We start from the raw sequence: 15,136 nt of genomic DNA, 5'->3' as shown, positions 1-15,136 counted from the left end.
CCACTTTCACGTTAAGTTTCTACTTTGAATTGTTATCTGGACTCCTTTAGTCAATTTGAAAGCTATGCTATTTATGGTTATTGCTTGTTCCAGTCCAGGTTAAACAATAACCACCAATCAGAAATCAATGTTGCTTATTCTCCGCGTGACAAACAGGAAGTATTGGTACAGCAACAGAGAGATTTCACGGCAAAGTCATTAGAATGTCAAATACTTAAGTGAATAAGCTGTTAGGGTGTGCCATTGCACAAATTGTGCAAAATTTTTATGAATTTGCAAGTTTGGAAAAACGTGAAAAAGACAGAACTCCTGTAAATTTGGTGAAAGCCCCAAATGTGTTCAACGAAGTATACAATTTTTATTTAATCACTCTTGTTGAGACATCTATTTTTTCAGTAGCAACTGTTCCACCTCTGGGTTCTTCAAGCACAACATAAATGGTTGTGAAACTAAATCTGATTATGACAACATGCACAGGAATAAAAATTATGGCATAGTTTGAACCATTCATGAAGAAGGTTTTACAAATGCATGTTTACAATACAGGCTAACTAGAAAACCCCAAATCTTTGATTCCTGGCTTCTTCATTACATTTTCATTTAGCAAACACTTGCTGATGATAGTGATGATGATAATAATTTTTAAAGTTATGAAGTATATCAGATTACTGGAGCTGGGAAAAAGTTAATGGAGAACCAGTGAGTGATTTTGAGCCCAAAATGGTGTTAAATACAAGTCAGATGTACATGCTGGAGGGAGAAAAAAAATAGATGGTATGACCCTTTCAGTGGTATTTCAAAATTAAATGTACAAAGGACAGAATACTGAGCCTAATTAAAATATAGACATTTTAAAAGTATAATGCAATTTTCATTTTATTTTAATTAATCAAATTCGTCCTGAGGATCATATGCTACAAAACCATATACATGTATCCATATCAGGGTTAAGAAGAATTGAATACAATTAGGGTTAAACATGCAATTAAGAAGTAAAGATATTTATTTTAATATCTCTGTCTACATTGATGGACTAAATACTCTTATACAGCATTATGGGACACATAGGAAATCTGGCATAGTAGTCAGTAAACTACTGATTTAACAAAGGAACTATACGTTATTGAAAAATCCTATTTTGGAGCAGTTGTATCTTAAAGGTAATGATATCTAGAAAATTGTACATAATAGTCACAAGATGAGTTTCCCAACAAATTCAAGCTCACAAAGCTAACTATGTATATGCCCCTTCAGAAAGAAGCACAGAACAATACTGATGCAAAGAAAAGGAGCACAGAATGCTCAGAATTATTTAATAGTTTAATGCTTATACAACTAGAGGTGATATGTGTCAAAGATGTTGATTTCAGTAGAGCTATATGAAAGTGGAGCTGGACAGATATTTAAGTTTGGATAAATACTGACTTATGACCATTTCCTCCTCCCCTCCTTTTCACTCTGATATAGAGGGAGGTCTGTCTTAAGATAAAATCCTGTCATCATCTCTCCTTAAATTGTACATGGGAAACAAATTTGGAATTTCTCTTTTTATGCAGGCCCGGGGATAGTTAAAACAGTGAATGAAGGTGCTGATGGAATAAATGAAATTAGCATAGAATGAGTGATGGGGCGATTATCACCTTGTGTAAGTACAAGAAAATTGTAGAATAGGACTGGGTGTAGTCCAGTGTTTTCTTTCTTCACTAACAAATACAAGTACCTGTGGCTGCAGCAGTCTTTTGCATCTGCAGGAAAAAAAATCTGATAGATTTGGTTGGTATTCAATCTTATTCCCATGCATGGATTTGTTCACTATGAGATTTTCTTTGCACGAGGAAATTGCATGTTTTGGATTTTTAACATAGCTTGAACAATTTTTCAGTCATATCACTACAATGTCTGCAGTGTGGCAGTTTATAGTGATGTCTAGCACTCAGGCATCATGTTGCAGACATGAAGCATGATGTCCCACCCAGTCACATTATCCTGACACCAGGCCGACCAGTCCTAATGCTATCTTCTTAATGCTGAGTGCCAAGTACCCTTTTTGTAAGTCTTTGGTATGACTCAGCTGGGGATTGAACCTATGACCTCCTGCATTTGAGGCAGACGCACCAACCACTAGGCCACTGGAGTGGTTTTCAAAATTTAGGAAATTGCATTATTTTTTCTGGTTTGAAGATAACATTGTAATGTCTTCCAAGAGCAACTGAGACATGAAAATGGTAATATGTTTTCAAATTATTCATGCTGTACAAAACAAAGGGAGTTAAATGAAGCCACCATTAAATGGCCTAAAATGCTGGATAAAACTCACTGCAACCAACAGGTAGTCTGTTTAAAAGTACTGTTGTTATCTTCTCTTCAATGGGAATTGCATAGAAATATGTGATAACTATATGTCTATCTGTAGTATGCATACTGGAAATACAACCAAGAATGTCAATATACATGAAAGGGCACCACCTATTTTCCAAAGATGGAAGGACTGTCAAGTTCATATGTGTACCACTATGTATCATACTGCAGGCTGCATATTGTGAATCATATTGATACATGGCAGAGGTGTTTCGTTTCACCCATATCTATATATATATATATATATATATATATATATATATATATATATATATATATATATATAAATCTAAATTTTATGTCTGAATAGGAATTTGTTTCATTTTTTTCTGGTCAGATATTTTGATGGTTTCTCACTGCACTGATCAAGTTTCAAGGTCTGTGGTTACCCTATTCCTAGTAGTGTGAAATCTGCTATGAGAACCGAATCCCATTTCAAAATAAGCTTTTTAAAGAGGCAGAATCGCTGCAATTATGGCCAGTATGAAGAGATCTGAGAACTGGTTTTCATGATATATATATATATATATATATATATATATATATATATATATATATATATATATATATATATATATATATATCCAAAACACAATTTTACACAATTCATATATGCTGTTCCTTGGATATTTATGTTGATGTATCAGATTTTCTCCAAGGCCTAAACCATAGTAAAAAAACATGCCAGTTATTTCAATGTCACAGCTTTCTGTGCTATGTTCAGTTAACAGCAAACCATCTGATATTTCATTCTACTTCTCTGGAGTATATGGGTCAATTTAAGATGCATCAAATGGCCTATCTTTACTTACAGAATGCATGCATCAGCATGAAAGCTTGAAAAGATTATCCTTCTGGCACCAGCATGCTGGAAAACTACCTTTAGAATCTTGTCAATGTACTGATTGATCTCCAAAACATTGGGCATCTCATGTTCACCTTTCTGTAATAAGAACCAGACCACAGATTAAACCAAGGGTTTTACACACCTCTGTCATCAATGGGTTGTTGTACCCTTTGAATGAGAGCTAAAAGATACATAATGAAAGCCAATTTTAAGGTAAATTATGAGTATTTGATAAAACTAACCTGATCACATTAACGTTTGAGATACAAACCTGCAGTACCATTTTCACTGAGAACTAACTAGACATCATATAAAGTTTTCTGGTGAAATTTCACGGCAATATTACTTTTCATTCAGGAACAGTAGTGATAGGATTTTCATGATGAACACTGTGGTGGTCATATGGACATCAGACTGGCAACATTTTCATTCAGGACCAACTAGACATCACAACTAGACATCATAAAATGTTGTTTTTAGCAAAAATCATCTGGCAATATTACTTTTGATTCAGAAAGAGTAGCGATAACAGAATTTTCAAAATGGCCTCTGTAGTGGCCATACTAAATATCAGATTAGCTTGCACCATTATCAGTAAGAACACAACTAGACATCACAAGTCTTTCATTGGAAGTCCTATGTTGTTGTAACCATCCATTCTGGAGGAGTAGCAATAAGATTTTCAAGACAGCCAGGATATTAGCCATATTTGGAATCAGACTGGCACCATTTTCATTTAGGCCCAACCAGACATCCCAGCTAGACATTCCAACTAGACATCACAAGTCTTTCACTGGAAGTCCTATATTGTTGTAACCATCCATTCTGGAGGAGTAGCAATAAGATTTTCAAGATAGTCAGGATATTAGCCATATTTGGAATCAGACTGGTACCATTTTCATTTAGGCCCAACCAGACATCATAACAAGTCTTCTGATGAAAATCCTACATCAATATGCCATCTGTTAAGGTTTAGCAATATATTCAAGATGCTGCAGTGATGAACATACTGAACATCAGAACGCCATCTTCATGTAGGATCAACTAGAAATCACACAAAAATTCCTTGTGACAAGTTGATATAGTAATTTGTACTCATAAAGAAGCACTAGATAATAATAATTTAAAAAAAGTGTTATATATATGCTATCCAAGACACAAGATGAACCCAAGGCTGAATTCACCATTACAGAAAAACTCATTAAAAAAAATTCAACTATTTCATACAACGCAACTGCATTGTTCTTGTGAATAGGCATGCACACATTTGCTCACAGTACTATGTACCATCATCTATTCTTTTGAAATGATTCAAAGTCACCATTGCTTGTTCTACAATAGAACTAACTACAATGAACAGTTTCATATTTAGTAAATTAAAATAAAAGTGTAAATTCAAATTAAAGTTTTTTTTTTGTGTACTGTGAACAAAATATGCCTGGTGCATTCACAATAGTGAAAACCAAGAAAGACACTGACATTTATGAACAAGACATTTAGATGATGTGGTCAGTTTCAAAATGCCACTGAAATGACACACACCAACTTGATGTTTTAGTAATACAGTCTGTTTCAGAAAGCAACTGAATGTCATCAACTTAATGTTTAATCAATATAGTCTATTTCAACATGCCACTAACAGAAATAATTGCTGATGACAGTAAGGAATATAAAAGTATACTGTAAAATCTTGGTACTGATTACATATAAAGGAAAAAAAAACCGGTTGTATTTTACCTTTAATTTTTTCAGAAATACAACTAATTCCATTAGAGAAATTGGGAGATTCTAAAATATATTTTTTAACAGAGCACATTACTTGCAGGAATAGGGTTGATTTTTATGACACTTTCAGCCCATTATTTATCTATATCATACTGAGGAAAGAAGAGCTAAGTACCCTTCTCAAGGACACATTGAGGCAGCTGACCCAGGCTGGCTTTAGTGGGTACTGAACTTGCAACCCTTGGATTACAAATCTAATGTTAAGGCAACTGAGCTACAACAGCTTCCCACATCATATAAACAAATGTAAATATTCTTCCTTCACAACATGGATGCATCAGGAATTGTTTGCATATAAAAATATGCCTTACAATGTTTAACTGAGGGTATTTAACCTCCACACTAAAGCCAACAACATGAATGTATCAGGAATTGTTTGCATATAAAAATATGCCTTACAATGTTTAACTGGGGGTATTTAACCTCCACATTAAAGCCAATATGCTCATCCACAGCTTCAAAAAGTCTCTGTAAAGTAGGGAAAGGTTGCAGCTCTTCTGGGTCCAAGTCATCTGAATGCATGATATCTGAAAAATAGAACAAACTCATATGAAGATGAATACTATAAATTAACTACAAGGGGAACAAAATCAAGGGAGACTACTATTAAAATGTAAGTTTTCTACTAAACCAAAGTCTCTAAATAATCAAAAAGTAAATAATAATCTGAATTGCTTAAAATTCATATAAAATTTTGTTGTTTGGTCAGAAAATGTCTACTTATGGGTATTTCATTTTATGGACTAATATTAAAAAATACGCAAACAAACAAAAAAACAAAAAATATTGAGCGCTAATGTATACAGTGAAAGCCCCTTTTAGCACCCTTTGTTACAACTCAGATTTATATTTAGTAAGGTCATGGCATGGCTCTCAAAAGTTTACAACAATTTCACCAATATCTTGAAGAACTTAAGAAGCCTGGGTACCAAAATAATAAAAAAAATCTGATTTAATAATTTGGCAGGATGTGATGTATTCTGGCATTGAATAAATATCTTATCACTACATCTAGCTTAATTTTGAAATGCTGATAATTGTTATTCTAATTATTACTGAACCATCAATAATAAAGTCATTGGGTCTTCTTTGCGTCTGTCTTCAGTGCCTCCTGCATACAATGCATGGTAAACAATAGATAAAAAGATGTTTGCTCAGTCAGCTGGCGTACATAACACCAAATGATGCCACAGCCTAAAAATGTTTCTCATGAAACAATTTACAAATTAATTTACTGTCCTATTTATGGAAAACAACTGACTGCTAATGTCTGTTCAATTAAGTGACCATATGCATACATGCAACAAACAATGCTATAGTTGAAATAAGCTTATTACACATGTCAGGAGCAGGTAAGCCATCCCCCAATCTTATCTCAGTTAACACCATCGCCATCGCCGAACATGTCTTCCATTTAAGTTTTTAAGTCACGGCTATATTCATATGCTAAAATATGACTTGATCCTTTTAATGTTTAAGCCAGAAATGCTAAATTTGCATGTACTGTTACTGATTCATAACTGGAACAAAGCCATTTAAATTGTTGGAGTGGTGAGATCTCCTGTTTCAATTATATATGTTAATCTCTGTTCTCCCTCTGCTCTAGAGCAAAGTCATAATTATTAAAATAAAACTCAACGAACATAGGGCTTAATGAATTTATTTTCCCAATTTTCTGAAATTACTGCACTTTTTATGTCAGTATACAAAAACAACAATCACTGTCACCATTCCCCGAGCTCTATACCCCCTGGAGATGGTTTCAAGTGTCCCAATCAACCATGCCCTGACACCAGGAGTCCGATCAAAAGTCCCATCCCCAAGCTTTGACCCCAGATAATGGATACAATTTCTAAAACTCTTCTGATCATCAATAATCCATCCCCAACATATTTTTAGTCTGGAATGGTGTATGAGGAGTTGTGCATATTATACAGGCATGCACACACAGATTTTCTTGAAATTACAAAACTACTTGCACCACTCTGGTGGCCCAAGTGGTTTGAGTGTCTGCCTTGGATGCAGGAAGTCAGATTCAAAAATGGTACAAGCAACTGCCTCACGTGGTGCTCAGCATTGAGATTAGTGTTAAGACTGGTTGGCCAGGTGTCAGGATAATGTGACTGGGTGATACATGATGCTACATGTCTGTGGCATGATGCCTCAGTGCAAGACATCACCATAACTTCCACATTGCAGACACTGTAGCGATACGACTAAAATTGTGAGTATATCAAGCTGCATTATCAATATTGTACATATACACAGCATTCTGAAACAATACCACAATGATCCCAGAGGCATTTTACTGAAATTATCAGATATATTAAATACGCAAAACTGCATCAGTGATTTGTTCTGAGTTGGCAAAAAGAACAAGTTCGATACCTTGTAGGGATACATTAAGAATAACAGGCCGAGACATATTGAGTTTTATTCTCTAGCACAGAACAAACCATGAATGTAGTTTTATATTTATTACATTCACCCTGTATGGATAAATTCAAAATAAACTGGGATTTATAAACTTCAGTTCCCTGCATCTAACATTATCTATGAATGGATGTCAAAGAAGGCACCTGAGTAGTTAGAATCTGTGTGTGATGTGGAAACATGGATTGAACAGCTGTATCGAATGCCTGATCAAGCATGTAAGATTAAATGGTATGAAATAAACAAATATATGTTTTCCGAGCTGAATCCTGTAATATTTAGAAGTAAAGGAATACATCAAAATGAAACAACTACATGTTATGCACAGTATGGCATGCACATTATAATGGCTGTCTGCAGTTCAGTAACAATAATTGGGAGATAGGGAAACATTTCGAGTTTAAAAGATCTGACTAAATAGCATCACTTTATTATAAACTGTGTATGTGTCTAAACTTTGGGTAAATGCTGTAGCTTTAAATCATGGCTGCAGAGTTGAAAAAATTTAAAGTTGTGAATTTGTGTTAATGAGTGAAATATCTGATGAAACATCATCTACTATTTTAAAATAAAACTCAAAACTGTTTTCCATCTGGTTGCTGAAAAAGCCACACTGTAGGTAGGAAAGTCATCCACCAAGTTTGACCAGGATGATGCAAGCATTTTGAAGAAGCAGTCAAAAACTGAAAAACTGTAGATGGATGAAGAATGGACAATTGCTGGACCTTGACATAAGCTCATGTGAACTTCAGCCAAGGAAGAAAAAAATATGAATCACGGAGAGGCTATTAAAAACTTGAAGACAAGGACAAAAAAAAGTATCTTTCCTAAAAGAGTTTCTAAACTTTATTCCTCAACTGTGGCAACTCACCATGCAATTGTTCCGACACTTGAGATGATGGATGGGTCAGCTAAAATAGAAGAACTTGCAAAGCATTTTGATGCTAATAAATTATATATATTGAAAAATACATAGCTTTTTTAAATGGTACCAGACAAAAGACTATAAAGAATAGACATGTAATTCTTATTTATTCTAAACATACATGATTAAACCTTGAAAACTCAACAATCACTGGAATACTTGGAATGACTCAAATAAACTGTTCAGTTGGTGAAAAACCTTCTTGTCTAAAACCTTGAAAAGCTGTATTTTGAGCACCCCCCCCCCATATCTGGAGTTTTCTATGTTATAGTTTTTTTCAAATCAATGTACATAACTGAGTTACCTCCCACAATGTGTTGGAAAGTTATATTTTGTACATGCTTCCAGTGCTGAGTAGACATTGAATTTACACTTGTAAAATTTGGGTATAACTGCAAAGTGCATAGATCCAGATGGTCTATCCAGTTTGTCAGAATTATTAAGAAGAAAATGTAACATAGACGTTGATCTGATGTTGCATTATCTATCCAATGACTGATTAATTTCTAAGTTGTTTGCAGTTGGACCTGCCTTATCTGCAAGTATATATGGTAGTCTGCCATTTTACTGAACACGATCCAAACAGGAAGGTATATGCTGGGTATAATTCTATTAGTGTCTAACTGACATGATGCAGAATAATGTAAATCAATCAAAATACAGTAAAACCCTGATAAATCAAACATCAGAAACATCTGGCATCAATCAAAAGAACTGCTGTCCCTAAATAAAGACTATTATTCCCAATGACTGCCAAAACTTGAAACAATAATCAAATGCAACTTGTACATCGATAGCACTTCCAGTTTTTTAAGTTCTATTGAATTTAATGATAAATCAATTCTGATGCATTCAAAAAATGTCTCATCTTTATCAAAGATTTTCATGACTATGTAATATATGCTTTTGATTTAGCAATGTAACAAATCTTTTTTTCTCCATGTTTTAATCGATCTAATACAGATATATTATGTTACAAAAGAGGTGTTAATTGGCATAGACAAGAGTATAGTATATAATTATTCTAGACCATGCCTGGACAGAAAAGAAACTACCCTGTAAATGTTTTCACAAAATAATATGAAAATTTACAATAACAGAGCATACTTTAATGCTGAAACAACTGTGTAAACACTACAATTTCTGGATCTAACAAAATGACATCTTCAATTGTTCAAATTATACAAATATTTATCAAGGAAGAGTAACTAACCCATAGACAAATGGCAATCAATATTGCTTATACCCGTTGATCTGTTGACTAACCATTTTATATCCCTTTGCTTCTTGTTTGGCCAAGTTCTTACTGACTGGACTCGGATACAAAGGCAGTTTTCACCATGTAAAATGTTCAAATTCGCCCTTTAATGCCATTTTCTGTCCCAATGTTGTGACAGTTTCAGCAGATCAACAGTTGTGCTATTTTAGTATGAACAAAAATTTTCACAAGAAAATCTTCAAAACAAATGTTGGGGAGCATAGTTCATTGGTCAATTATTAATAAATCATATCAATGAATAGGGACTTGCCTTACATATTAAAATGCTTTCTAAGGGCTAATGAATTTAACTTGAGGTACCAGCTTCTAATCCTAGCAGCCAACTAATTTTAAACTTCGCAGACCTGATTTTATTCACACACAGTCTTCAAAGATTATTTCATGTCAAAAGGTTACTCAGATTATTAACAAGTCACAAAATCATGCTGTATGCAAAAAGTACTGAATCTGAACTAAAAACTCCATATAGGCAACCATGAATAAATTAAATTACATTTTCCTTCACTTTTATGTTACAACTGGTGACTGCAGATCAACATCTAGTTGTTATATAATTGGTGACACTGCCAAACAGCATGTCTCTTTTGTGTGACAACTGATGACATTGCCAATGAGAATGTCACTTTTATTTGGCAACTATAACCATTGTCTATCTGCATGTCACTTTATTTGACAACTGGTGACACTGCCAAACAGCATGTCAATTTTATGTGACAACTGGTGACACTGCCAAACAGCATGTCACTTTTATGTGACAACTGGTGACACTGCCAAACAGAATGTCACTTTTATGTGACAACTGGCAACAATATTGATTAATATGCAGTATATATGCCTGTCTTGACCAGTTTTTGACAATGGATATCTAATATAATCAAAAAGCAAGTTCTAACATGATTATTAGATGCTGTAAATTCATTATTTTTTACAGTATAGTTTGCTTGGAGTTTTTAATATAAAATATAGCATTTTTGTTGGCACTTAAATTTCTGGATTGGGGAAGATGGCCTAATGCTTCAACAGTGGGATCAGTGTTCACTAGGTTTTATAATTTATGGTTTGTAGTTACAATGAAACCCATGAGAAAAAAAAATGAAATCATAAAACATTTCAACACATCCTATAAAAGTATCATTTAAAACAAAAGATATTTTTTATTATACAAATAAGAACATTGGAGAAAACAAGTTAATGCATCATTAAATTGTTAAATCTTGCATTCCCAATCATCAGAATTCAGCACAGTGACAACAATTTTGTGTAAGTTAAATCAAATTACAGAAAGATCAAAATGTATTCTAATCATACAAAATTTAGCTCACACCATAATTTAATTACCCCCCCCAACCCATAATAATTCTGATGAAACAACATAGGCCCTTCTGTAATACACAAATGCAAGTACCAAGAAGCATGTCATTTTTCACAAAAGCATGATACCCAATTCAAATTAAGTACCACAGAGTAATGCCTGGATACACTAACAAATACTGCTAGCGATAATTTGCACAAAACATTATATTGCATAGGTATCAACTTTCTTGTTATAAGGAGAAAATAAAATTTACTAACTTCAAAGAAGTTCTACCTTCATTGACTGCAGTTCAGACAATTTCAACTCGTGTATGGGAAGAGTCAGAAGTTGTAAATCATCCTTCTTTTTCTGGAAGATAAAATATGCATCCAAAGTAAATCATCATACAAGAACAAAAAAAAATAAATTTGTATTTTGGTTTAAGCATTCAAAAAGAAGGTTCTTACTATCAAAAACAATAATACAAAGCTGCCAATTATCCTAAGCTAAACAATGTCCCCAGCAACCATGAATAATCAACATTTTGCTGATGATATTGCATAAATGAAGATGTACATTAAGAGATTAATCCAAACATGACAGAAATATGTCCCTCCCCACTGTCCTTTAATTCCTTCCCATTGTTTCCATCCTAGTCTCCATTCTCCCGACTATCAACCTCTGCTTTAAATGCAAATCATAAAATTCTTCTGCAGAATCAGAGTGATTCTGCAACATGTTTTTTCCCCACTGGATATAGATTTTAGTGTTACATCTGTTTTGCAACCAAAAAACTACTGATATAACAAACTACAATTTATAGGACAGATAAGCAGATAAATTCTCTTTGCTGCTTTTTCCCTTCAAATAAAGTTCTTGCAATATCATTATTCCTCTATGTATGCATTTAACAGCTTATTTAAACACAGTGGTCAAGTTTGAACTATTTGATGCAAGTAATTTTGTGTGGTGAGTTCATTTTCTAAACCAATAATTCATACTAACGTGAACAAAGTAGTTATTTTAACATGTTTGTTGGGATCATTTCCTTCGAGAAAAAAACATTTGGAGCCAATAAAAAAGGATGCCAGTCAAAGTCAAGTAACACTTGAACATGACATTACAATAGTAACAAGAGGCATATCTGAATAATTCTGATTCATTCCTTGTATCAAGAAATTTTTGGGAAGTTTCTTATAAATTAAATAATAATCATGTACATTTTCCAAAGCTCACAAATATGCTAAAACTCTTTAAAAGAATTTCAACCTTTCAGCTTTGCCTTAACTATAACTTTACAAAAATAAAATGATTACAATGTAGTTGTTGTTGTTGTTGTAGGGTTTAACGCCATTTGTCAGCACAAGATGGGCTATACATGGCGGCCTATATTAATGGTGGAGGAAGAAACTGTGAAAACTCTGGAAAGAACCACTGACCCACGAGAAGCTACTGGCAAGCTTTCTCACATACCCACATTGGCCGAATCCGAGACTTTAACCCATGCAGACAGAGGTGAGATGGCAGTGATCTGTAACGGAAAGCGCTTTTAGACCATTCGGCCACTCAGGGCCCCCAATGATAATGTAACAAAATTATTAAGTAAATAGTACCAATTCAGTCAGCTTACCTTTCTGTAGGTTATGCACACTTCAAAATCATGGTATATGACTGGAATTTGGTCTTTGCTAAGTTGAACATCGAACTCCACATAATCAGCTCCCTGAAAGTCATAAAGTAAACAATCGAACAAATTATTTTCCAAAATCTAATACTGAAGAAAACTGTAAAATGAAACTGTAAATCTAATGCTTAGAAGAATAAAAAACAGTTCATATTTTTTTAAAAATAACAATTGTTTACATGGAAATGATTTATACAAGTCCGAGCTAATTTAACCAAGAGTTAAGTATTAAAGATATTCATACTTTGTTCTGAAATGAGATCAATGTCTGGATGAATCTGCATGTAATCAAACAAAATGAGAATGAGTTTTAATAAAAGAAAATAATGGCAACTGTATATAGTCAAGTGTAAGTCAGGTCCAACTACAGAAACCCTGACCTGCTGGTGCATTATAAGACAGCAGATCTGAATCTATGTAGATTGCAGTTACATCAAACTTATATTTGAGTATACACAATATCAACATCTCTTGTTCTTCTGTTTTATGTATGACTGCAATTTTTCCAAAATGCTTAGCCTTAGTAAGTTCTGAAGAATTGAAAGATCTACAACATATCAATGTCCTCTTCTGCTCTTGTGAACTGGAATTTCAAATTTTTAAAGATATAACATTCTAATTTTAAAGTCTCGAAATGCACATATTTTATTTACTAGGAAAAGGGTTTCTATATTATTTCCTGAATTGGTCTTTAAATAATACTTTTGCAAATAATGTAAATTCATTAATTTTCAAGAGTTTCATTTTTTAAGTTTTGGAAAAAACATATTTGTGTAGGAACTTAATTTATTGATCTGGGAAAGGAATACTATTTTTTTCACAAAAGGCTTCTTATTGAATTGGGCTGAAAATGTGTGGTTCATAGCCAGCACAGAATCCACAGAACAGAGTAATCCCCAAAATGGAAAATTTATGGGATTCACCAGCAAACAAAGAAATTACATATTTTTAACTTACATGTTTGCCAGCAGTGTTCAGAGAGCAAAGGGTATTCTCTCGAAGGGAGGCAAGTCTGAAAAATTATATATATGTGTATATAGAATACATTAAGACGTCCATAAAAGGTCAAGACTGATAAACTTGCAGACATCTGCCTACAATGTTGCCAGCTGTTTATGTTATGAAACAATTGTTTCATGGTTTTTCTTGTGTACTTGTATTTTCATCCACATCTGATGATACATCAGTATCATTTGTCCAATATTTTAAAGGCATTTATGCCTGCATGCATTGTGCCAATGATGGTCAAATTCTGTTCAGCAATATTTCTGAAATAGTTCTTTAAATGTTTTCTAACTTCAAGAGGTTGAGTAGGATCATTTGTACAAATCTGAAATCCCTGTATATCAGAAACTTTTATGTAAAGTTTGGCCTAATTCTGTTGAGCAAACTTCAGAAGAAGTCATTAAAATATTTTTCTGTTTTAGCAACAGTTGACATATTTGATGGTAGACTGGTGTTATGACTCCATGGTCTTAAACTGTGTAAAAGAAAGAAGCGAAATCAACAAGTTAATTGACAAATAATTTATTTCTCTAAGTTACAAATTGAAAACTTAAGAGGAAGTATCGTGAATTAAATCCCAAATAATCCTTTATGTTCTATCACAAGTCCATTAGTTTAGAATGATCAGAATGAATTCTAATACTCAATGTGTTAATGTACCAACAGTCTTGATATATCATAATTATATAATCCAGAAAGTTTTGAATGAATTCACAATAATTTAAAAGTAGTGCTTTAGTACAAAAAGTAAATTAGTACTTTGTAATGATAAGGATTAACTAAATTAAATGACACCTCTCATATTATAACTGAACCGAACAGTAAATGATTCCAGACTGAAAATAGGAATTAACAATTGTTTGCATCATATATATATATATATATATATATATATATATATATATATATATATATATATATATATATATATATATATATATATGTATGTATGTATATATATACACACATACTTATTTCACTTGACCTGAGACAATAGAATGCCTAGGATGTGGCTCATTTTAAATTCACCAACAAGGTCAGGCTTGAACTTAAATTCAAGTAAACATCTTTTTAAAAAATGACTAAAGTCAAGTATACACAACCCTCAGCCAAGACAATAGTCAGGTAGGACAAACCTCTACTATCAATAACAGACAAATGTCATGTATACACAACCCTCAGCCAAGACTATAGTCAGGTAGGCCAAACTTCTGTAACCATCAATAACAGACAAAAGTCAAGTACATACTACAAAATAAAATCCATACAGCACTGGCACCATCGGCATATACCTGAAAGTTTTTATGCCACAATGCTTTTGGTCAAATTTGGTCAATGTTTTAGTGGTTTTTGCGAAGTCACTTACAGATTTTTATACTTTTCATAATGGTGGCTATATCTGATAGCAGACCGGCATCAGTTGTACAAACCTGAAAGCAATCTCTGCCAGGTTGCTTTATGTCAGATATGGTCAAATTCAACTGAGCACTTTTTGAGAAGTCATTTAAATATTTTTTTAGTTTCAG

The 15,136-nt window shown here is 33.3% G+C and overlaps 1 protein-coding gene across 2 annotated transcripts in view; it reads right to left on the bottom strand.

The window, feature by feature from the left end:
* The window catches only part of LOC149780057 (glycerophosphocholine phosphodiesterase GPCPD1-like), a 76,025-nt gene that overhangs the window by 21,894 nt on the left and 38,995 nt on the right, over nt 1-15,136 (bottom strand). For both annotated transcript variants that reach the window (XM_089936810.1, XM_089936809.1), the window contains exons 10-15: nt 13,563-13,617; nt 12,552-12,644; nt 11,216-11,290; nt 8,295-8,334; nt 5,390-5,517; nt 3,171-3,301 (exon numbers count right to left, since the gene is read on the bottom strand). In XM_089936810.1, the coding sequence (XP_089792936.1) occupies nt 3,171-3,301; nt 5,390-5,517; nt 8,295-8,334; nt 11,216-11,290; nt 12,552-12,644; nt 13,563-13,617 (522 nt within the window). The remainder of the gene's footprint in view (nt 1-3,170; nt 3,302-5,389; nt 5,518-8,294; nt 8,335-11,215; nt 11,291-12,551; nt 12,645-13,562; nt 13,618-15,136) is intronic.

This window comes from Sinohyriopsis cumingii, chromosome 16 (genome assembly GCF_028554795.1).
Source record: "Sinohyriopsis cumingii isolate HCF-2022 chromosome 16, ASM2855479v2, whole genome shotgun sequence".
Lineage (NCBI taxonomy): Eukaryota > Metazoa > Mollusca > Bivalvia > Unionida > Unionidae > Sinohyriopsis > Sinohyriopsis cumingii.
The sequence above is the reverse complement of the archived record's forward strand: the minus strand, read 5'-3'. Positions and strand labels throughout refer to the sequence as shown.